Source organism: Aptenodytes forsteri, unplaced genomic scaffold, assembly GCF_000699145.1.
Source record: "Aptenodytes forsteri isolate BGI_AS27 unplaced genomic scaffold, ASM69914v1 Scaffold398, whole genome shotgun sequence".
Classification (NCBI taxonomy): Eukaryota; Metazoa; Chordata; class Aves; order Sphenisciformes; family Spheniscidae; genus Aptenodytes; species Aptenodytes forsteri.
Genome location: NW_008794545.1, coordinates 29616 through 55593, shown reverse-complemented (window position 1 = coordinate 55593; position 25978 = coordinate 29616). Strand labels below are relative to the sequence as shown.

The window sequence follows — 25978 nt, the reverse complement described above, 5'->3', positions numbered from 1 at the left end:
AAATGAAGGCAGAAGGGGGATATGCTTACTCTTAGCAAATGAACAAGTATGACTAATACCAGGATTTTAACTTGCCAGTTAGTTCTAATGGGGTTGATCATCTAATTTTCAAAAGAACTTCACATATTTTCCCTTTTTTTACAATGTCTGTAATGTTTAGTCCTATCTGAAAGCCTTTTGTCTGAGAATTGAGCTTCTTTGTAAATTAATAGCGCTCAGCAAATATTTTTGTATTTTTTTTAAACCCTTTGGTAACTAATCAATAACATCTGTTATGAAAGCCATGGATTAAATTTGAGCCCATAAAATTAAATTGGGTAAAACCAACTTTCTAGTGACACTTGCCCTGTCTTTGAGCACCCAGCTAGTCCAGGCCAGGAAGCAACACGATTCTCCTCTACATGCACTAAGAATGCTCAAACTATATGTACATAGCGTTATTATAGTAAAATTGCTACATAAAATCTTTCATACTAGGCTACAGTATGAAAATCTGCATGAATGGGACATATTTATTTAATGAACAGAGGCCTTACTATTTCAGTAGTCTTATGTACAATTTTAAGCACAAAAGACTGCATTTTGGTGTATATTTTTAAGAATCTAAAGGATATTGGTTCTGCCTTGGTGAGACCTCCTTTTGACATTTCCAGTGGCAGTATTGCTGTTGGAATGTCTTCATGTCACACTTAGCAGCTGCTTTCTTTGGGTCACATCCAGCCAAAATTAGCCTCTATAGTTCCCAGTCAATGGACTTTCCAAAGCCCACCTGTGCTCCCCTTCATGACTTTTCAGGGAAATTTTCTTCCCTTCAGTAATCGTGAACATGTCATTTATATTTTATTTCTCATCAGAGCCAGCTTTATAATTTGCAGTTTCCCAAACTACAGAAGGGAAAGACTAAGAATAAAAATTCTCTAGTTTGGCTTCCAGACTACTGATTTCTTTTTCTCTCACCTAGTTACTGAAACACAAGTGGTAAAGCTGACCCATGAAAAAAATTAGCACAGGATGTTAAAGATTTATCTTGACTAAGAAAAGTGATGAAGTTTTTAAATTTCTAATTAGGGGAAGGTTTGTTACAGTTATGTTATGAACCAGACTTTCACAGTACCTCAGCTAACACATTGTCAAGGATGTTCTTCTGAGTTTAATATATTCATATGCAAGTTCGTACTACTAAATGCCATAAGACCATTCTGACTCAGTTCAGTGAATTTATTGACTAAGACTACAAAACTTACAATCAATTGGCAGATAAAGTAGCGACTACAAAACATCCCTGTCCTACCTATTGGTTTCTGTGGTGATGGATCACGCTACATCATATAATTTTCAAGTATTACAAAATCACTATGTAATTATCTTAGAAAGTAGAAGTACCAGCGGATACTACTATAAACAGAATTTATAATTTATATATAAATATTATATGTTTATTATATATATCTTTATTATACATGCATATATACAATATATAAAATTAAGTATCGTTACCATAGCTTGAGTATATCATTATGATATATTTAATAATATATATAACATTATGGCATAGTATGGCATGTTGTGAAATAAATACTACTGATGCCAGCTTTTTCTGCTGTTTTCTTCTTTGACCAGAGGAATTAGGAGAAGTGCAAAATATACCGATTACTCATTGGTTAGTTAATAGAGTAGAAAAAATTTAACCAGCGCAAGAGTAAGTGGAAGGCTTCTAGGAAGTCTGGTTCATACCTTATTGTGCTATATATTAAATTTTCTCCTTACGCACACACATGATAAATGCAATATCTGAGTCATGACCCAGGAAAACAATGATCAGCTTGGCCAACCTCTGATCTTTTTATCGGGGTAGGTACAGGGGAAAGACTCTTAATTGTTCTTAGTTGGATGAATTGTACAGCAGAAATTAAGCTGAGGTTCAACACAGTGCAGAGCGTCCGTGGTTTCTTGCTTTCTCACCTGAGATGAGAAGAGGCATCATGAAGCAGGTTGTCCTAGGCTGGGTGGCGGTGGACTGAGAAGATTCTCAGTAGCTTTTGGCTTGGCTTGTCAAGAAACCAAAGGAAACACTGTGTGGCACCCTCCCTGTTCCCATCGGAGAGCAGGGGCTGTTGTCAATGCCACTAAACCCCGTCCTTTCCCAACTATGTTTTTACCTTACTGATAGTATATCGTACTTATGCTGTCTATAGCAATAGTATGTGTGATTGGTTTTTATGCTTTGATTGTGAGGGAGAGTTTTTCAGAGTTCATGGCAGTGTAAGAGTAATTTTCAGGGATGCATGGATGTTTCAAGCAGATATGTATTAAGTATAGAGGATTATTATGGATGATCTGCAGTCTGAACTTGGTATGTTCCTTCTGAGCATGTCTACTTTCATAAGAGATCTCCGCAGAAGGAAAAATAAAATTGCACCTATTAAATACAAGGTACAAAATCATGCATTACACTGCTCTAAGCATCAGATTACAATGTATCCTAAAAGGATGAGTAATGAGCAAGTCTCTGTAAGTTTAAGTTCAATTATTACATGAAAGTAGAAATAAACAGAATTAAAGTTCCCTGCATGACTACATTCTTCTAAATGGCTGGGTAGGTGGATGTATCCCTAAAAAAAGTATAAACTTCATGGCATTCTCTCACCCATGATGCATGCCCCATTGCAATAATTCAAAATCGTAAAGAAACGAACTAGGCAACACATTTCCACAACCTCTCAGCAATGTGCTGGAAAGAGTAGGAAAATGTACGATTTTTTGTTTCTTATATCAGCATGGCAAGGCTGCTGCTGAAGAAATTTTAAAATATGTTGAATTCTTAATTTATAGCCACTTTTTGGTCCTCAAATGAAAAATTTAATGAAGTTAAAAGCATCAAAACCTACCTTTTAGAACTGAGTCAAAAGTGTACTTATGTATTTAATCTATAATTATAGATGAAAACCTAGCATTTTAGGATTTAGGGAAACATATACCCACCCTCAAGAACTCAGAGAAAAGAGACTATTATTGAGTATTTTTAGTCATACCTGGAGTCCTACTGACAGCAAAGAGACTATTTCTATGCCAGAGGCGTTGCAGGTCTGATCGCTAGACCCACTACTGAGAAATGCTGAGCACTCTCGAAGCTCCTTTCAGCAGCGGTAATAACAGCTTACTGAATATGTTTAAAGCTTGCAGGATTGAGCTCATGGTAGGAAACTACTGACAGAGAAGGAGGAATGGGAGAGATGAAATAGATTTTTCTTTTTTTTTTTTCTTCTTTTTTTGTATGCTTACAAGACATGACTTCTTTCATCTCAGAAGAATTAAATTAAAATGTTTGCAGTTTTAATCAGATCAATTTTAATATGACAAAAATAAAAATTAAAGTCCTAACTAAAACATTAACCAGGGTCTGGTCTGTTGTAGGAAAAAAAGAAATGGACAGGAAGACCAATTTTTAAACTTCATGTAGGAAAGAAGTTTAGTGAGAAATACATTTAAAAAATCTTAATGTCATTTAAAGCCTTTGTTTATGTATAATGTTAAAACTTTATGCAAGATACACCTTTGTAAGTTTGGTCTCATTGGATAGCTGCTAAGAAATGCTCTTAAAATTAACTAACTAATCAATATATTCTATCAACTACAAACTTGTAATTCATTGTACAATACTTGGAAAAAAAGTAAGAAAAACTTGCTCTTCAAGTACACAACCTTACATGTGAGCCAGGTATCCTGTTTTGGAGATGACCTGCATATACCAAGGATGTGTCACCCACAGATAACTTTTTAGCCTCCTGAAGAAATGATAAAGAAATTACAGTGCTTTGGGCAGAAGCAAAATGTATTGGCTAGAAATTGGAATTAGAAATCAGAAAATTCAAGATAAGATTTTCAAAAGTGGCTTCCAAGTATCAGGAATTTTATTCCTTGATTGAGCATAGAAAGGAAAGTGGCCTGATTTTCAGAGACCAGAATTTTATTATGGCAACAATCTTCAAAACTGTTATGTTTTTTTGGTTTTTTTAAGAGAATTTGAAGCCTTAAGTACACAATGACAGGCAAAAGGCAAAAATTTTTAAAGACACATCAGTATCTGTCCACTCAATGTTGCAAGGCATAACTCATCTGGGTACCTAAGTGAGTGAGTAGTTATTGGAAAGATTAAGGTTGATAAGTCATTTTTTGAAGGGGGCCATAACTGTTTCATTCACTTAGGCCTGGTAAGACCTAGTGGAACAATATGTGAATACATGCAAAAATTTTCTAATTGGTGGCCTGATTCTCCCAGTCATCCGAACTCACTTTGGAAGATCAAGTCACTTTTGTCTAGGTGCCTGATTACTGACTTAGAGGACTCGGAATTTAAATGCATTAAATTCTAAGAGAACTTGATTTTAAACTTGTATGGACAATATTGTCCTTCAAGTGACCCCCCCAAAAAATCAAGGGGTGTTTTCCTTACAAAAGAAACATATTTGATCTGAAATTGTAAAAGGGCTTTCAGTAGGGGATGACATCACATCATTTTCTAGAGCAGAAGTGTGGTGGGAACGATTCTGGTACATACGCGTGACCACCACCATATGGCTTGTTTCATGTTGTTTTTGTTTGTTTACATTAAAAGAAGATTAAAGTTGCATATTTAACTGCTCAAAAGCTAACACATGCCAGAATTAAGATGGTCTGTACAATCGTAATTCACTCCACTTGTGTAAATCAATTGTTATATAGCATTTAAGTGCATGATCAAATACTGGGTTTCCAGTGGATCTTTTCCACGCTCAGTGAATGGGCAGTTAGTCAACATTTATTTTATTCTCCAAATTGAGTGTGGGACTGACGGCAAAATTAGTTCAACCATTGCACAATACAAAATGATAAATTTTCTTCCACTGGAAAGATTCCTCTGTGGAAAGCATTTTTGTCTTGCTTTCACTAGAATAGCTGACCGTGCAACACTTCTGCAAACCTGCTGTCCACAAAAAATAAAACCCACACCATTAATATCCAGCTGCAAAAATTTGGGCTGAATTTGCTTTCCCAGCCTTTGTAACCTTCAGTGTAACAGTAAAACCAGTGTCTTCTATAACAAACTGTCTTTTATTTGTTGGTTTTAAGCAGCCAGTACAGCTGAGAGAAGAGATAATTAGTAATCTCTTCCTTTATGTTCAGCATCTACAGAGTTGTAAAACCAAATACAGATTTATTACCTTTGTTCAAGCCTATGAAGGGCAACAGGATGGATTAGGTACTGCTGAATACCAAGCCAGAAGAAATGGAGTTTAGACAAAGGTGTGGAATTAAAAAAAAAGATAGCAGCTTTTTCTTCCAAGAACTCAAGACGAATTTTCTCAGCTTGCCTGTGTTAGCTTTTGAGCAGTTAAATATGCAACCTTAATGTTCTTTTAATGTAAAATGCTAATGATTTATTAGCATTATCTTGAGTTTTCTATTCATTTTTATCCAGGTACCATTGGTGGGAATATATACTGCTGGAATGTGAGAGCAGAATGTGGCTTTAAATATGCTGGGACTTGGTCTGATGTTTAGAAGTATTATAGAATATAATAAGAGAAACATTCTTTATTGCTCCCTATGCGCTGAACTGATCTACAACAAACATTTTTGTTTAATTACTTCTAATTCTCCCTTGGCTTTTTTCATAGATCTTCCCACACTAATGCCTGATGTGCCAATTCTTAAACAGTTAAGCTGAGGCTAAAGCCTGACTACTGTGATAAAAGATCTCCAAATTTCACCTGCATGTACAACTCCAGAAGATTTCTGATTATTTTTTTCTTCTTCTTCTTTATTTTAGGACAATTATATGCAGAAAGACGGGCAGCAAACAGCAGAGCGTGAAAGCCATTGATGTTAAAATTGAAACCGATCCCTTTGTGAATGACCAATATGATGCTTTTTGTGTAAAGGATGAAGGTCAGCACTGATATACTATTGAAATAATGCACAGTCATTGCTGTCTTGCAACATTAAAAGTTTTGCCTTCAATTTTTCTACTGCTGAGAGGCAAAGAGGGAATGTTAAGGAATAAATCTTTATAGTAATCACCCGCTACGTGAGCCAACTGCTACATTGGTTGCAGGAAATAAATTGCATGATCTTTTGTCTTTGCTGCAGTTTAGCAAGTTCAAACAGCACTACTGATCTGGAAGAACCCATTTTGGTGTTTACAGAACATTCTTTATGGAAAAGAATATATCTGGCACCAATATAATTGAGATGCCTGAAGCATCTCCCATACTCAGCACTGTAACTGAATGTACCTCAGAAAGCTGGCTTCCAACCGCAAAACACTGTGCTGTTGCATATCTATCAGCATACAACATTTGTATGCAAATAACTTCAGTGCCTCCATTTTAATTTTTTTTTGTTGTTTTGTTTTTGTTAACAAGTGTAGACCAGCCTGCTAGGGACTCAGGTGTATCATGGATGATTCTGAAAACCAGATTATTTCCAATTTAAGTTGATGCTTAAACTTTTTGTTATTCAAGTGCCAGAACCCACAAGCAAACATGGAGTCTGAAGGCAAAAAATAAATTGTTACTGATAGGCAGGATTGTGTAAAGAAATTTGGGAACCCCTGAAACAGATTGTTGATGTCCGCAGTGAAGTTTTGCATCTCATTTCCAAGAAAAGCAGGGGCAAGCAGATGGCATTTGCTGAGAAACAGTAAGTTCACAACACAGGGGGGCATCTTGATGAAGAGTCAGTGGCAGCAGCAGGCATAGAAATACGGTTGAAGTGAAATGTGACAGAGGTGATGCATATTTGATGTGCACCCAGTCATTCAAAAATTGCAGAGTTTGACTGACCATCCTCTCAAATAACCCTCGTGATATCAACTCCAGGCTCCGTGCTGCTATGAGCGATACCAGCTCCGTCACCCAGTTGCTAATGTTGTCACACAAGCACCTTTGTGCTTTCTTCCATGCTGCTCCTCACATATAGGAGCAGCTCCCTGTAAACATCTGCAAAACTCTCTCATTGTCTTCCTTCAAATCTCTCTTTTGTCACCATCCCCCCCTCGAGAAAAACCTTGCAGTGGGTGGGACAGCTGTGGGATGCTGAAATCATTGCTCTGGCCACTATTGTTCCATTGTGCCCTTGTGCTCCCCTGTCTGTCTCCACCTGCTGCATCTGAGCTTACACGTAGATGCTGGATCTCAGGGAAGGAACTGTGTTTGCCTTTTGCATTTGGTTACTGCTCACGGTAAAGGGGCGCTAAAGGTGAAGATAAGAACGTAGTCTGACAATGCTTGTTGGAGAGGAGTACTACATAGGACTCAGAAACTGCATAGTTAAAACTCAGGGGAAAATTTGCATCATTTACGAAGAAGAGGCAATTTATGAACAACTTGTTTTGTACAAGGCAGAGAGTTTCCTGATGACAGAATGGAATGATCGTGCCAATACGCTCACCAAATAGTCCTTACACACAGAAACATTTCTGGATGACAGTAAGGTCCCCTCTTCTTTGAATATATAAAAAATTTTGGATGCAGAGTCGATGTTTGAATAGAAAGGCTTGAGTGAAGTTGTGTGGCAGAGCTTAGTCTGTAGTTGGTATGAAAAGAGCAAAGTCCAGAAAGGAAATAGCCTTAACATGCGAGTGTAACACACAGTAACATACAAGCCAGCACAAAGCAGTTGACTGACGAAAGAACATCCTACACCTCAGGGATGCCACCTTCAGTTTTGGGAAGTAAATATCCAGTAAGAAGCAACAACAGCAAACCCCGCACCACAGCCTCAGACATAGCATATCTGTTCTGCTGTTTTGTACATGTGGCTAATAACCACACCTCTAAGTTATGATTAATGAATTGTTTCTTACTTGAAACCTCCCAAGTATTTTTCTTCTTTCAGAAAAGTAGACATTGCTTTTAATTGATACAATGTCAATTATAATGCAGTAATACATTAGAATTAAGACCTGTGTATTGAAATCAAGTACAAAAAGCAAGTTGTTTTGCCCTGCCGAAAGTGATAAATCCCAGGTTTCTTACATTGAGACCTACGTCTGCATATGCAATAACCGCAAGCCCTTTCATTTCTTCCATATCCATCCAACCAATAATCTGCAGTCCCACATGAAATTCATCCGGTTCTTTCTCGAGTATTTCTTAACCTCACCCTCTACCCATCATCTCCCTGCCTTCAGGGCACTCTCAGCTCCTTGCTGGGCCCCGGCATGGCTGACTTGGCAGGAGGCAGCATGTGCTGTGGCTGCCTTAGAGGTATGAATATGCTGGTTTGTCCTCCCGTATGCAATGCCGATCGGCTGGCCAGCAGCGCTTGTGGGAACAGGTAAAAGCTGAGTCTTACCTGTGCACATCCCAATGGAAAAGATGCCTGGCTTTGGATCTTTCCTCTTTTAAACTCCTCTTACCAAAATGAGCAGATGCTCAGCAGCTCTCCCTCTTTGTCAGACTTGGCTGAAATCAGCCAAAGGCTCAGACAGACTGACAGGTTGAGGATGGACAGAGGGAACAGTCATATCAGCCTTCTCTTCTTTAGAAACTAAGTTGATGATAGTCACTCTTCACAACTCTATTTTCAGTTCTTAGGGTTGTGCAAAGGGCATCTCAAACTACCATGAAACTTCTGGTACAAACCATCACAAAATTCCCTTCTTAGGCCTTGATTTACAATTAATCTTTACTCAGTTAACATTTAGCATGCAAATGAGTTCAGTTGAATTGCTTAAGCATACACCTCAGCATGCCTCAACAGCTGGGGCAGTGGTCAGATGCTAGCAAGAGCTCTGGGTGTGCTTACAGGATCAGGCTTTTACACATAAAAATCCTGAAGAGAGAGATACCTTTTTTTTGTGCTTCTGAAATGGATTTTTTTCTATACACACAGAAGAATCACAGCAGGCTTTGATACTAAGAGTTATGTTTTACAGGGAATTGGTACTGAGTTATGTTCGACAGGGAAAGATGTAGCTGTAATGTTTTATGAATGCTGTGAATATTGCTGCAGTTTTCACAGCACAGAGAAATGTGTCTTCTCAGTTTCTCAGAAACAAATGTTTTATGCAGCCATTAGAGTCAGGAAGACAACTCTGTACCAGCTCAGGATCTGCTGAGATCAGAAAGTTTCTCTCTTAACCCCGAGTGCCAAAAATTACCTAAAAATATATTAGATTCTACCTATTCTGAAAATGGAGTATCACACATAAGTCACATCTGGCCTGTTTATTCTCTAGCAAAGCTCATAAGAAAATGCCTCGAAGAATAAAAGAGATAAAACAAGAAAAACAGAAAGCTGGAATTTTTCCTGCCAGTCTTATTTTTTTGTAGGACCGCATACCATTCAATTTCATACATATATAATCCTCTCAGTTCCCTTTCTTGTATTTTTTTTTTTAAATGCCACAGAGGAAAGATCTCTTTGTTAATAGCTCCCAGGTTTTACTGGTTCTTTCTTCGGTGACCCACTGATATTTACAGGCAACAAGTAAGATCTCTATTCCATAAGGCTTTGATTTGCTGCCACCATAGAAAAACTAAACAGGCAGCAACTTGTAGTGGCGTACAGCATAAATGCAAATAAAACTTTGTTAAACATGACTGCTGGCTTCAAATGCCCATCAAAGGTTGGTGGCTTGTGTACATATTTCAGTTTGCCTTCTTCAGCAGTAGGAAAAAAATAAATTGGTGTATTCTTTACAGCAAATATATTAAATGTACTTTAAAAGAGCAATCAAACTATGATTTGTTTTATGTAATATTTGAATGATTTCTTTGTATTTGTCATGCTTTGCTATGGATATGAAGTTTTTCATTTTTACATTGCTACAGCTTTCTTTTCCAGAGCTTTGCATATAGCTGACAGTGAATTTCCAGCTACCTGGTGATGTCATTTAAACTAATAAATGAAGTTATTCTTACAAGCCCTACCTGATGAAAGAGGTATTGGCATCCTAACATCAGTAGCTTACAAGCAGCACTTATATTGGCTATGATTGTGTTTTGGTTCTTTGTGCTCTATTTGTACTTAGTATTTTTATCCAAAAAGAAAAAATCCATATGCTTGAGTGTTTCTGCAATCAAGAAGGAAAACAAACATCCACACTCATCTTTCACAGGGCTGAGTGTTGAGAGTTGCGTTTTCCAATTTCTTAATGACGAGATGACATCCTATAAATTCCAGTGGTCTCTCTTGGAAAAACTCCACTGAATTGGGTGGTTGTAACAGGGGATGTTTTATTTCAAAGAGGATGTTTCATGTCAGCTTTCAGAGCATGGTACACAGTTAAAGTAGCAATTGTAGATAATCAGATTTCAGTAGATTTCCAGTTCTGCCAGGTGGCGTGGAAGCTGAAGTCCGCATCTTTTTTATGTTGATTTTTTTTTGCACTTATCTTAGGCTATCCTTTCTGCAGAGAGTATTCTATCAATACATCTCAAAAAAATCTTTACAAACTGATGAGATGCTTGTAGTTTAAATCAAGAAGATGCTTCTCGAGGAATCTGGACTGGGGAGGAGGGGTGCTGTGTTCTTAAAGTGACTTGTGTCGACTCTTTGCCAGAAATCACCTGTCACAAACTCCTTTCCACACGTGGTTTGGAGTTAAAGTCACTCTTCAGAGGGGCCATAATTCCTAAAAGCCAATCACAACTGAATGTGCTAACTCAATTAACAAGAGGCTTCTTCAGTCCCTTGTAAAAAATAGTTACTGAGTCTCTAAGAGGTCTGTAACCAGAGCCATCACTAGTCCTAACGTATCTATGCTCAACACATATCTTTGCTGTGCCACTTATTCCCATTCAGTCATCAGATGTTGACTCTATCCTGATTTCTACCCATGTATATTGAGTTCTTTATTGACTGTGGTGGTGATTTTCACTCCAGGAGACAGTCTGTGCCAAATTACTGCCGACATGAGGATCTTCTGTGTACTTCCACATTGCCGTATATCTGTGCTGTGCTCTCACTGCATAACCTAATCCATCCTTGCTTACTGCAGGTCAGCTACCAATGTATGGAGCCCTGTTAGATGTTTGACCTCACTGTCAATATGTGGCTCAGATTTGCAACATCTCATCTTCATAAAATGGCATCCAGAAGGTCACCTGCCGAGTCTGCCACTTGCAGCTGATGATAGGACACCAGAGCTCTCGGTGGCAAACTCAGGAAGGGTCACGATGTCCAGAACTGGATTCCAAGTTTCCAGGTTTGAGGATGTGATCTCGCACACAAGCAGGCAGAGCATGGGATCTGCTGGATGCCATGTTTTGCCGCTGAGGCAAAACAGTCAAGCACATCAGGTTCTTCTACTGGGAAGTGTGCATTGGGCTCATCTTTTAGCAAGCACCAAGAAAACATGCTGGTTTACAGGAGGATAGATGAGAGGAAAAGCAGTGCTCCAGCTGGAGAGTTCAGCACCTGCTCAGCACTGGAGGAGCCTGGTCCTCATCTAGCAGCGTCACCACTACAGGCAACCTCTGTAGCCGCCTTAACAAAGAGCACTGCTGTTCCTCCAAATGACAAGCTGCTGCCAACACATCCTCTGTCATGCTTTGTGGCCCAGATCTGCCTCCTCTCTTCCAGCAAGAAAATGGCCTGAGTGCCAGCACTGAGCACAGGCTGTTGTTCCAAATAAGCCCATGCTTTGCCACCTCCTGGTACAAAGGACACAGACAAAAACCTGAAGGGTGTCCCCAGAAGTGGCTCAGTTTGATGAGCTGCTGTGCCAGTGTCACTTCTGTACGTGTACCAGAAAGAACAGGTTTGGCAAAAGGCTGAGCAGGAATTGCCATAGCAACTGAGACGGCAGCAGAACGACAAGCCGTAACATGCTGCGACCCTGAAAATTCCTGTACATCTTGCATGGGAGAGAACATCAACTAAATGGATGTAGGAGCTCGAGTACATCTTTGCAGGGTATCAGCTTTCACTTTGTCTTGTCCACGCTGCCACTCAATATGCTCTGCAGCAAAGACACAACCTTATGAAGTCTCGTATGAGAGATTCAGAAGTTCAATGTACAGTGTTCATCCATGAACATCTTTTAAATCTCTCCTTTTCTTTCTATTCACACATCAGCCAGATGTCTCTTTCAGGATCTCATGAGTCTCTGTTGCCACATGTTGCCAAATTTTACAGTAAAGCTCCCTTCAGCTTCCTTCTTTCCTGGAAGGTTATAATGTGCTTTTTGAATGTGTTTGCCATAAGGTAAATGTATTTAACTAATGTAAGTGTTACTTTTCTGCTTCCTCTGGCCACAGGATTAAGAAGCAAGGCTTTGTAGATAAGAATACCCTCTGACATATAATTGTCCCATACAGCCTTGGGATCAATGCTTCCCTCAGAGCAGATACACAGCTCCCATTTGTACCGACGGAAGTAGCTACATAAATAAAGTACATGAAATGCACGGGTCTGTAGCCTTCCTATGAGGCAATAAATTTTTTTTTTATTCCTTTCATCCACATCAACCTCTATTCATCTGACCAGTTCACAGGAAAGGCATTAGCTGCTAACTGCTCCTCGCTTCCTCAGATGCCAAGCCTCCTTAAGACTGTACATAAACTGAGCTTTGTGTAGCCTCAAGAGCTTGTTTTTTCTGTCAGTATGTGTGTGCATAGCTCCCACTAACTTCTGAAGGTGTTAGACAGTATATATGTATGTGTACAGGACAGAGAATAGACTTCAAAGCTTTGACTTCAGTAGCATGTCCCTTAAATTAGGGGCAGATGTTTTTCAGCATACCCTATTGAGAAGTGGTTAGCCAGGTCTATCAGACAATTTCTAAAATCCTGGTCCAAAAGAGCTTTCAGAGAGCGTGGATATTTATTGTAGGATGTTCATTTCACTACGAGGTAAACAACTGGCAACTTAAATACATTGTATTTCTAAATGAACATGTGTTTACCTATGTCAGAAGTGGGTAGATGATGGGAAAAGCTGCAGTTGGGACTCACAAGGATCTTGCGGCATGTCCCTGGGGCAAAAGCAGGAAAGCCCGAGCCTTTGCAGAAAGTAGATTGAAAAAAGCTTTTCTGTCAAAACTATTGCCCATTGAAAACCCTGGACGTGAACTGGTGTCAATGGAAATGTTGTTTGTAAGATCTTGTGCTGATGCCGTCCTAAAAGTAGACTCTAGCAAAGTAGCAAGGGTGCTCTCTGAAGATGTTTCTCCTTCTGCATGTTTAGAAGCATAGTCTTGGAGGTCATTTTTTCAGCTTCCAAACAAAAGTCTTTCCAAGGAATATAATCTTTGCTTAGCCAACTAAGTAATTAGGTTTTTGTACCAAGGCAAACTCTTTCAACAGGAGAGATCAATACTAGAACACAGAACTGGCCCTAAGATTCCCTTATCCCATATAATTACCAGAACTCCTGAGCCGTTACCTATTAGCCTTTTAATTTTTGGTTGCTCTGTATCAAGGCAAAAGCAGGTTTTGAATCTTCAGCTATTTTGGCAAATGGAACAGTTGTTTTTTCTTCCACAGTCAATAAGGGCTCTAGAACCACTGGAAAAAATCCCAGATTTGAAAAAGAATATAAAAGTGTTTATTTGTACCAACACTGCACATTTTGTCCACTGGGTTTCTTGGTAAGATCATGTTCTTGCATTATAGGTTTTTTTGTTTTGTTTTGTTTTGTTTTTCTGTAACCAAGAGATGTCTATTCCAAAAGGGACTGTAAAAAATCTGGAGAAAATGGGGATGTGGCAAACTCCTCTTCAAGAGCACTTCTGAGAGAGGAAGACCTTTGAGAGAAGAGAAAACGCAATGCCTAGAAGTTCTCTAGAAGATCTCAACCCACCTTGTTAACAATAGCCAAGCATTCAAATTCAGTTTACGCTGATGTTGGCAGTTGCCTGCCTCCTCTCTGCACTTCTGTCATGCAACCAACCTCAATGAAATTGGTTTTGTTATTGTTTACAGTAATTTTTGCTTCCTGGTTCTTAGTGCTGTCAGCAGAAATATTATCAAACAACATCCTGTTATTTTATATTCCAATAAATTTCGCTCTTCAGATTCTTACAGAGAGCAAAGCTATGTTACCGCTGTTTTTTGTTAAGTTGAAGAGCATGAGTCACCGTTTATTTTAGGATGTCTCTAACATAAAATAGGGGAAATTTGAGTATCTGGGAAGAAACTTTTGATTTTGAGAAAGACTAGAAACTTACAGATAGTCTGAAAAATTACTAGTGTCCATCTAGGCCTTTCCTTTCCATGACTGTGGACTGGGTCATTGCTCAGCCTTGGACGACTTGCTACAGCGTAGTAGACAATAAAGTGCCAAACAATTTCACAAGCTTTTCTGCAGTTAAGAAAAATGACTGTGTCCAAGCTTTTGCTTTCCAATCCCAACCTACCCAAGCCTTTGTTAGCCTTTGTAGAAACAGGCAGAGAAGACAGCTGTAGCTTGACATCCTGGGCTGATTTGTTGGAAGCAAAGGTCCTCTAGATGCATCACTGTTACACATCGTAACATCACGGTTATCACATCACAGTTATAGCCCAATATATGCCTTCCCAATTACAGCTGAAAACAGTTATGAAGGAGGATAAGGGCATGAATCAGACGAGATGTATGAGTTCTGCAGACGTGTGTAAGTTTGTCCTTGGAGTAACTCTTTTAGCACCACTGTTAGCACTGCATTTAAAGCCTATTGCAAGGTCTCTACAATCTCATTTCTTTTTTCTTTTCAGACAAGCCCTGCGGGGACCCACCATCCTTCCCCCACACCATCCTGCATGGCCACACTGGCTTTGAAATGGGGGATGAGCTGCTGTACGTTTGCGCCCAGGGGTACGTCATGGGCAACAAGGAGACGGCGTTCACGCTGCTCTGCGACAGCTGCGGGGAGTGGTACGGGCAGGTTCAGGCCTGTGTCAAAGGTAAGCTCACGCAGCACACGGAGCATCCCTCCGGGAGGTCGCAGCCTCCCATCGGCCCAACCGAGGTGGTTTCAGGCTTACAGGGGTGTCTCCTGGGCATGTGCAGTCCTGACGAAGGTCTTGGTGACTAGAGCATCAAAGTCTTAGCTGGCCCAACAGGGCTTTTACAATCCCATTGGTAGACATCTCCAGTAAACCACAGGAGAGGATAATTTATTCATACTTATATGAGCATAAAATTTCTTTCTGGGTAGCAGGAACCATTCAAAATAAAAAATTGGAATTTTTTATGCCATATTTATTTTTTCTCTATCCGCTAATCCCATTTCAGGGATTCACTGAGTCTTATCCCAGGGCTATCATCCAGCTCCTGCCTTCCAGTCCACCATCCTCCTTCTTTTTTCCACAATACCCTTTTTCTTTAGTACCGAACATAATTTTTAATTACTGGAAAATAACCTTTGGGAAGATCCTTCACCTGTGTATTTAATATCAGAATCAGCCCCTTTCTGGAAATCAGCTGTTTATAATCTTGTATGCGCTCATGCTGTTACTGGATGAGGTTTGTAACTTTTCAATGATGTACTTACTTTGTTTACTCAAGGAAAGGGATTACTACAGATGTTACAAGAAGTATCACAGGTATTTTTTTCAGACTTCAAAAGCCATGCCCAGGCAGTGTTAGTGAACCAAAGACATTGTTTACCAGATAGAGCACACAATGCAGGTTTTGTATGTCTTCTGCTGTGTTTATTTTCACATGAAGCCACAGAGCTGCTACAGAGCAGGCTACTGAAATGAAAACTTGGTGTTTGTTCTCGCCTTTGGGAACTTAATGCAAGTACAGAGAAAAGCCAGTGTCTTTTTCTAGGCATGCACTAAGCATGTCCTGCATGCAAATAACATCTTTCCTTATGATAGACGTGCTAAGGCTGTTTGTGGCTTTATCACCTGGTCACCAGCCTTACATCTTCATATGATGCTACACGCTGAGGCCCCTAAGATAGCATCCTCCTTACAGAAAAGACAAGATGCCATGGTGGTACTGTGGCCCCATGGAGACAGGGATCAATACCTCTCAAAGGCACAGCAGACCCATACGCAACTCCCCCCCACTTCTTTATATTTTCCAGGTTCAATTGAGTTGACCGTCCTTTAGGTGTTCTTGGATTTTTATTTGGGATGCAAAACGGGTAACACAATAGCTGTCCATCTTTTAAGCCCGAGACTTTGTCCACTGGCTTATAAGAAGCTAGTTCGGCTGAGCTGAGCTTTTACTAGCCCTTTCCTAGTAGCTGCTTTAGCACTTTTGAACTTCTGGCCTTACATACATGATAAATGCCGCTTCCTTTTGGTAGGTTAGGAAAATTAAAGACCTGTGCAAGTTAAGAGAGCTGCCCGTGCCACAGAAGAAGTCTGTGACAGAGTGGCAGAAATACAATTTGGGTTAAAGCTAAGCAGTGATATGGAAAAGTTAAAAAAAAGTGTATTAGTTTTTAACTTGCCCCAGTAAAAAGGCATACAAATTTTATCTGGTACCATGCTTTCAGGATTTTTGTCTACAAACACAACAGTAGCTACCCAGATATTTACTCCATTAAAGAGAATGAAAGTGGATTTTCTTACCAAATAACTTGACTCAAGGAATCAGGCTTTTATTAAAACAACAAAAACAAAATGTAAAAGCTCTGAGAAATTATAATGATGACATTTCCTTAATTTAAACCTTCAATAAAATCCACCTTTATATGTTAGTTAGATTCTGCAACAAACTTTTAACTTTCCCCTTGTTTAAACATAAGCTAAATAGTACCCTGAGTTCAGATGTGGATGCAATCAGAATTCTGCTTTTTCATTCTTTCTCATGTTACCCTGCCCAATGCATAAAGCTCACAATTTTTCCAATGTTTAAGAACAGTCATCAGAGTATCTTACTATTGTTTTCAGAGCGATATCACACCTTTAAGATGATATTTCTGGCAAAACAGATAAATTTTAAGCAAAGGAATGGGCAACTGTTGGGTAGCTGAGCTATCTATATGGGCTGGAGTTAACATATCCATTTCAGAACCTATATATTCCTTAATGCCCAGGGGCTTGCAAGGAGTTATTTTTACTTGTTAATATATACCACCAGGCAGTGGATAATCAGGAGAAAAGGTCAAACTTGTTCTTAGTAGAAACTGGTCATGTCTGTGCACCAGGGAACCAGATATTCAAAACCATCCAAATGGTACAGAGATACAAAAAAAAAAAAAAAAATTTTTTTTTTACATCTTTCTGAACTATTCCAGCTTCCAGAACTGTAATTACAAACAGCAGTTCAGCTGATTAAGTGAAATACTGCAGGGGGTGGAAGGGGAGCACGGAGGGAGAGAAGGAAAAGAGTATCTACATCTGATAACACCATGGGGTCTGAATCTCCTATAATCCGCACCAATACTTCTTTTTCCTTCACTGAGGTTAGTGAAGATGCTAACTTTGTCACACGTAGAAATAAAAGCGTATTACACCAAAGTAAGGAGGAGAAAGAATCAGGCCATTTAAGTTGTGTTTCACTGTTTTCCCTGGATAAATAGTCTATTTCCCCTGTTTTTCCTGAGCCTTTCACACAGCCGCAGGGGAGAGAAAAATATTTTTAAAAGAAATAGGGAAGTGTGGCTGTAAAATCACAAACATCAACACTGGAACTTGAGAGCAGATGTAATATTGTCAACACTGGCACTTGAGAGCAGATGTAATATTGTGGATTATGATTTTTAAAATGATTTAAATGTAGACTTCATGCTGAGGGTCTTCCTTTGATTAATGTTTTTCAACCACTTTAAGGACCTGGGATAGAAAATAGTGTACGTGTTCAATTAATAATTATATATTCAGTCTTCCTTATCACAATTCTTAAGAAAGGAGGCTTTACAGGAAGACTGAAATGTGTGATGCTAGGATTCATTATTTTTTAAAAAGTAAGAATTCAGTGAAAAAGGAAAAAAAAATAGAATTTAATTAAAAGAAACCTGATTTACAGTTGACAGATATTTTGGAGTCATAGTAGAGAGGAGAATAATTATTAATTAAGTACTCCAGAAGACAGGACACACACTGCTTTTTAAGCGCTTTGAGGCAAGAGAGTAACTTCCCTATCGTGAATGCTAATGACAGGACTTAAAGGAGAATTTATATCCCTCTTGGCAGAGTGGGCCATTTCTGTCCTAACTGGCTCACAACAGAGGAAAGACGATCGTAAAGCCACTCCAGTGAACATTTAAGTGCTATATTTAGAGGCTGGTAAGACGATACAGTTCCCTTGTTCTGCATCTGCGCTGGGTGAGCAACTGGAAATGTGAAGTGGTCCCGATGCTCTTAGGCCAACACAACAGGACCATGGGGAGAAAACTCCGGTCAGAGGATTAAAAGACATAGGGCCTGTTCCTACATCTTGCACTGTCTCTGAGACCATGTTCTCTGCTGCTTTCTCCACCTCATCCCTGAAACAGCGACAATGTTTACCCAGTTTCATAAAGCTTTCTGAGATTTGTGGATGTTACAGCTGCATATTACTGTCCTACTTGGTAACGGCCACATCATAATGCCCAGCTTTCCAAGCAGAATATTGGACTAAACAGCAATAACTGGGTTTTTCTCATGTTTACGTAAAAGCATTGGGCCTGATTTACATTCCCAGTTGCCCACCCAGAGCAGATTCAGAGTCAAGGAACTATCATTGTAGCAGCATCTAAATATAGCACTTAGATGTTCGCTGAAGTAGCTTTATGATCATCTTTCCTTTCTGTTTTGATCCAGTTAGAATAGATACAGTCCATTCTAGCACCCAGGATGCAAGTGTACAACTGTACAGTTAGCAAATCCGTAAATAAAATGAAAAAATATATTATGCATCAATACATGCATAATCCAAAATACGTTGGCAAAACTTGGCTATGGGCATAACTGAACAAAATCATTTGGGGGTTATAGTAAGTAGATTCTGGACACAATAAAGTATGTTGTAAATTAGGAAAACAGTATATTGCAAATGGCTTTAATGTACATTGCGCATGCCAGGTAATGAACTCTAATTTTTAATCAAGATGCTTTTTAAGAAAAAAAGTGGCTCTGTATAGTTAGTGTTTTCCTGCAATTTCTCATCATGAAAAGACACTGTGTTCTAGCTGAAAACACAGGGATATTCAACCCAACAAAGCAACCTTAAGCAGAGAACAGGGAAATACATGTTTTTGCAGTTTATTATTTTTTCTATTTCTGTGGAGAGAACATATTTGTTTCACAAAATATATCCTGAAGATTGTCATTGTAGTAAGGTCTGAAAGCAGATGCTACATGCCACGCTGTGGCTGTCCTGCAGGCAAAGAGACTAAAGTGACCATTGCTAAATGACATTCTTTTTTTTCCCCCAAATGAACTATAGGTTCAATATCAGGAGCATTAATACTAACATTTCAGTGGGGGCATCAGGGCTGCATTGCATTAGGCTGCATCCTTGAGAGTTTGCTTCCTCAAAGAGAAGGCAGATTAGATGGCTGGGAAGTCATGTCACATCTCTGCCCTAAAACTGGCTAGGAAGAATGTCATATATTCATCCTTTTCCCTTCTCTGCTTTGGATTTTTTCAACTATAAACTTGTGGCAGGAGAGGTCACATCTTCTGCACAACTAAGGAACCTCTCCGGTGTCAACACTTGGATACTTGTCTAGTGCATTCAGAGCTGGTCTAACTTTTCCACACTGAGGACCGTACTTCTGATTTCAGTGTAAGGAGGATTTGGCTGACTTTGACCATCTCTGAAAGCTTCTTCTACAGCTCCCAGTCTTTTTGCCTGATATTGAACTATTCTCATTACCTCAAACATTGTTTTCTGAATTTTCAACAATAGTATTGATTCATATTCATGTGGTCTGTAAGCATGACTAGCCAGCATCATTTAATTATTATTCTTTTTTTTTTTTAATGGGGAGAGTAAAACAAAATGTCTCTGGCTTTTGATCTTATTTGGGAATGCCTTTTTTTTTTTCCCCCCCTGACAGTGCAAAGGGAGAGTTGTGACAGACAAATAAAATAAGCAACAAAATATGTCCATGGCCTGTCAAAACAATTGTTGTGACAAACTTCGGTTCTCTTTTCAAGTCTGTCACTGAGCAGTTGTATTAGATTAATGTAAAGTATTGATCTGGCATGAACTGATTCTGCCGAATCATATTAGTTTAAAAAATTATGATGGGTTATTTATTTATACTAGCAGGCTTCCTGCTAGAATAAAAATCATCCTCCCTCTTGTAGCTGTTGGAAAAGACAAAAGGCAACACAAAGTCTGCCTAGCGTACTCTGGTTGATTTGAGAGAAGTCTGTTCGTGTGCCTGATCCAAGTCAAATGGATAATTCTTTGAGATGCCGTAGTTCACAAATCTGACTGATCTTAGGCAAATCGGTCTACATGCTCTTTTCTTTCTCACCCTTAAAGACAGATGCCAGCTTGTTAATGTTTGCTGTAACTACTTAGAGATTCTTAGAATAAAGATGTTTTTATACAGTAGAAATGTTTATGGTGATGGTCTACATAGAATCAAGTTTCAACTTCCTGTACTCCAAAAATACATCCACAAAATATGCAGTGCATTTTATGGTTGTCCAAAATAGCAACACTCAAAATAGAGCTCAGATGCCAATATGCTATCTAGAAGAAAAATTAAAGTGATCCTAGAGTGTGGAAAAGCAGGCTCTTTGTTTTTGCCTGTCTCTATGTTTGGTCACTGTTTTCACATTAGGATCAAAAGTTGAAGGAGATGAAAGCTCTTTAGGACTGGATGCTTCCCAGAAAGGACAAGGCTAAATTAAAAGGATTTTACCTTTTAATTGAGCTTCACATCTTTGGTAGTATGCCATTTCAGCATCTGTTGTTGTAAAATGTTCATTTCGGCCTCAGTAATCCCTCAGACAGTGAATCAAAACTCACTGATCTTTCAGTCTGCCAGAGGTGGGTAGGGGGAAGATGTAACAATGACCAAATATAGAAAGATTTTGGTCTTGGACTAATTAATTTCAGTGCTGGCTCTCCTTAAAACCAGACCTGCCTGGATAGAAAGGAAGATGCAACCACTGTTAAATCAGTTGCTAACTGTTTTAAAAATGTGCATAAATACAGGTTACAACTATTTGGATAAGAGGTGGATCTGAATCTACTTTGGTTGTTGCTCTTCAGTACTGAGACTAAAATTCAGAGAGCTGGAAAGCTCAGGAAAGTGCTGAGGAGGTGAGCAAAAAGGAGGGCAAAAGTTGTACAGTCTGTTCCTGGAAAATCAAGCTCACGGCTGACTTAAAAGATTGTCATGGTAACACAAACTTACCAAATACCAAGTCCAAGCCCCATTTGAAGGTCTGAGGCCCAGAAGAAAGAATAGAGTATTATTACTGTGTAAGTCAATTCAGAATCATATAAATCAAAGCTTCAGAGTAAGGGGGTCTGTATTTCCTTTGATGGTTAGAGGGCTCAATAGTTGCTTTCATTCTGGCATCCCATAAGCTAACATTAGTTATGTTGATAGTCTTTGCTATAAACTATACAAATACGGGAGATTGCATACGAAAATACATTATAGCAGCTTTACAACTTGGGCCACAATCTGATTGTCAGAAGGAACAAGACTCTCTTATGCAGTGACGAGCAGCGCATAATGAGCTCCAATCTCAGGCTCTCTTTAGACTACAATGGGCTTTTTGTTTCCTCAGCTGAGCATTAAGAAAGCACCAATTCATTTCTATACATGCAGGATCAGGCCCAAAGACAGCAGGTTTGATGGAGACTTGATCGATGGTTCAACAAACCCGTAATATGTTCTGATAGACTGAGGACTCATATTTTCCTAGGAGCACATGCTCTTTCCTGACATGCCTCCATAGGACTTTCTTCTAAAGGGCTGAAAGTACATCTCAAAAAAGAAAACAATGACCATCACAGTTGGTAAATGGTGAGTTCTCACATTACGGTGTTCCAGTTCATATATATCCAATAGACACCTATAGGCTGTCCTGAGAGACACTGGACTTCAGTGAAGCAGGCATGCCAGATACCAACTTTTAGCAGGAATCTGGGTGGCTTGAGGTATTGTTTCCATGCAAAGAGAGCACCAGGTAGAAAAATTCTTCAGTGAGAGCGAGACAAGGGACAAAGTGAGACTAGCATTGGATGGCTATTAGTTACAATGCTACATAGCGATCGCCAGTGCACACAGAGCTTCATAAATATGTTGCTAAAATGCTTTGGTATTCAGAGGTACCCTCCAGTCGTTAATGAAGATCTGAAATACTGTTGGAAAAGATTTTAGGATGAATTAGAAAAGTGAGAGTACTACCAGGAAGCTTTCCACTCTGAGAGCTGGATTCCCTGTCTGTTAAGTTGTCTTTGTACCAGACGGAAGTTTTTTCCTGCTTTGGAGAGGACGGGGAGGATCTAGAGGATTACACAAGCAGATGAGGACACCGGGACCGGGAGGGAGAGAGGTCCATTGTTGGCACTGTTGCATTGTGCACAGGTTTCCCCCACACCCTTGCTGTGAGATGGGAGGACCTGCTGAGAACATCCAGTTCTCCAGCATGATCGCTTTCACAGAGGCATTAACTCTCCGCAGGCTATGTCGCACATTTCGGTTTCCTCAGCATAACTGCTTTGGTTTACGGTAGACCCGGACGCTATTCCAAGAAAAATACCTTTTGCTAATACTCATTCTGTTCTGGCACCTGGCTTAAGCTGTTCTGGCAAAAAGTAAGCTGGTGTGAGCTGTATCACCACTAAGTGTTTTTGGTCAGACTGGTTTGACAATATTTCTAATCTTTCTTAAGAGTAGACCAAATATGGCTCTGCCAGAAGTCTGGGAAGCAGTCTCCAAGGAGAATGTGACTCATTCGGAAATTGAGGTGGGCCCCAGATGAAAATGTGATTCAAAGTTGGTTGAATGTAAAAAGGCAAAAAAAGATAAGGCTTTATGAATGCATTGATTTGTAATACAGCTTCTCCTATTAATTTCTTGTTTCCTGTGTCATGCCAGGTCTATTGCTTCACTGTCTTCACGAAAGACTAAACACTCTCTTAAAAAGAAAAATTCTCACCATGATTCAGTTTGTTTTATTTTCCATATCCCAGGGCACTATTTTCTAGGACTTTTAATGCCAGCATAAATCTCAGCAATTACATCAACTTTCTATGGAGTAAAACTTGTGTGAGCTGAAAATCAACCACCCTGTCTAGTTTGGAAAATTTTTCATTGAGCTAAGGTTTTAGAAGAGTGGAAGAAATATAAATTACAATGCATTATTTCATTCAAATTCAAACATTTAGTTTCATGCTTTGAATCAAGTCTATTTTGCTGTGAGTGGTAGGTCTGTTGAGGCATGGGGAGCATTTCTAAATCAAACTCAAACTTTGTGATGAATCCGCCCCTCTGTTGCACTCAGTTATTTTTTTTGCTGGCTTGGTTTTGGGGTTTTTTTTCTGTTTTCTTTTTGGTAACATTTAGTTTCTTAAAATTGGAAGCCCAAGAGTTGATTACAGACAGTATTATCTTGATACCTTGGTGTTAGGTGTTAAGTGTTGGAGACAGAGTTTTCTATCCTTGCAGTCATGGGTGCATCTTGCTTTCTTCAGATGAAGATGAACAGAACTCGGTGTCAGCTTTGGTGGGGGGGCCTTGGGCAGCTCTGAAGAGCTCTCATGGAATGAGAAATACCATTCAGCTCACCTGGCCCCAGGTGTCGTATCACTGCAACACCAAGGTCATTGAAGAAAAGTAGTATAATGATAAAAAATTGAACATAAGGTACTGAATATAATTCTTTAAAATCAGCTGGTTCAAAAGGGATGAAGTTGCTGTAAAACTTTTAGGTTTGGGGTTTTTTTTTTAAAGTCCAATTAGTAATTGATTACTTTTTGCTATACATTCCTCTCCACACTCATTTGTTGCTTGGATATGATGAAAATTTTTCTGGCAAAAAGAGTCATGTTAGGGAGAGCAAAGGTTTAAGAAAACAATAAGCAATGGAAGGAAGTCCTCTAACTGCAGACAGTAAGCTATTTATATACATTTTTAAATCTGGAAAGATAAGATATTAGCAGTTAGCATTGACACCTATCCTCATTTTTTAAAAAACTTGATATTGACTATCAGCTTATGGTGGACCATCCCCTTTCCAAATAAACAATAACACTGAATGAAAAATACTGTCTAAAAGTCACTCCTCGTTTCACCTTTCTTCTTGGCTTCTTGTAACAAATGAGCCCAGTGCTTTTCTGGAGAAATTATATGTTGGCTTTTGTGGGTTTTTTTTAATGTTTCTAGATGAAACCGAGGCACATATTGACTATGAAGATAACTTTCCTGATGACAGATCGATACCTATTGTTGAGAATGAACATGCCAATGGCAAAGAGGAAATTGAGCAGGAGCAAGAACAGCTTTCCTTCAGTAAAAGTTCAGAAGAAGGAAGAACTGGAAGTACCAAAGGTGTTACTCAGGACACAGACACTTCTGAAAAAGGAAGCAGGGCACCAACTGAGTCCCCTGTGTCACTCCTAAGCCAAAAAAACTTGTTTTGGTTTCCATCGGAGGCTTTCAGTGAGCCTGAATCGGAGAAAGAGACAGATGATTCCACTAAAGCACAGTTTTCTGAAGGTGATAACCACATTGGAGTGAAGACAGCCTATGATGAACCTGGTGCCAAAATGTTTTATGATAGTGAGGATTTCCCCATTGGACCCATTCTCACAACTAATGATACAAAGGCAGAGATAGATGCAGTTGCCATTACTGACGAGTCGTGGTTAGATGGCTATCCAGTAACACAAGAAGTGGTAGAGGATGATGAAGAGGAGGAAGATAAAGTTGATGGTTCGATGGGAACAGAAGACGACGTCATCCTCACAACTGACCAACCGAATCACGTTGAAGTAAGAAAATCGGACAATGGTAGCCCAGCTCCAGAGGAAGGTTTAACACAGATTGTGGCAGCAACAACGAAGATAGACGATGAAGGGGCCAAAGAGACACCGGTACCACTTACGTCAGTGAGTGGTCTGGAGGACTTAAGCATGAGCAGAGGTTATGATGATGCCGCATGGGACCACCCAACTACATCTGTGGAAACTGTGACTCAGGAGCCTGGTACAACGATGCTGTTTGACATAACCAGCTTAAAAACGTCCATGTCAGAAACCTCTGTGATGGTCAGCCCCTCCGATCACACTCCATATGCAGAACGGAAAGAAACAACTGCCTACCCAGCACACGTAGCAACCACTGCACCAGCTCCAGATATCATTACTGACACGTTGTCCCAGGAATTAGCTGAGCAAGAAAATCTCACCCAGGGCCTTGGAGAAAAGCCCGTCCCCACTTCTGAGCCATGTGAGGGAGAGGATTGTCCCAAGTCCAGTAAAGGTGCTATCATAGCAGTAATTGTGATTCTTCTCTGCTTGTTACTGGTTGCAGCTGTACTGGCTGTGTGGTTTTTCAAAAAACGGCAGCAGAAAAATTCTGTCTATAAACTAAACGGAAGGTGTCAACCCAGACATCATTGCTACCACCACTACCACCACCAGCACATCGAAATGCAGAAAGTCTAACCAGGGGTCTTTTGGCAGAGATGCTAGAAATCAGAAGAAAAACATATTGATGCTAGAAGGATCACATGACTCATGGATGCTAAAATCCAGCAGTGCAGAAAGCAGAAGAAAAAAAGAATGCTAAAAGAACATAGAAGACAGAAAAGATTTCGTCCTTTTGAAATCACAGGTTAGCATATTCGACCTTTCAGAGCTAAAGAATCTGTATGTTTTTATCACAAGGGTCTTTTGGAGACATCAGCAGGACACAGCGTGCTTGGTAGTACATCTACAATTTGTTCCGCTTTTACATTTTGCTCCTATTAATAATAAATTAATTGATTAATTTCTGTGTTACCTGGTTATAATGTAATGGCAGGGCTGGTCAGGCCTTCTTGGTCTATTCTCAGTGGAAGAGGGAAAGAAGGAGGAAAGGAGGGGAGAATGATGTTTTTGGAGCAACCACACATTTGGTGCTTGTTCCTTTTTTAGAACCTGC

General features: G+C 39.5%; 1 protein-coding gene across 1 annotated transcript in view; it reads left to right on the top strand.

Annotated features, from left to right (window-relative positions):
* The window catches only part of SUSD5 (sushi domain containing 5), a 42272-nt gene extending 16772 nt beyond the window's left edge, over window positions 1-25500 (top strand). Inside the window, exons 3-5 of the mRNA XM_009272399.1 lie at window positions 5810-5928; window positions 14685-14873; window positions 24218-25500. Of these exons, the coding sequence (XP_009270674.1) occupies window positions 5810-5928; window positions 14685-14873; window positions 24218-25500 (1591 nt within the window). The remainder of the gene's footprint in view (window positions 1-5809; window positions 5929-14684; window positions 14874-24217) is intronic.
* Window positions 25501-25978: the final 478 nt, after the last annotated feature.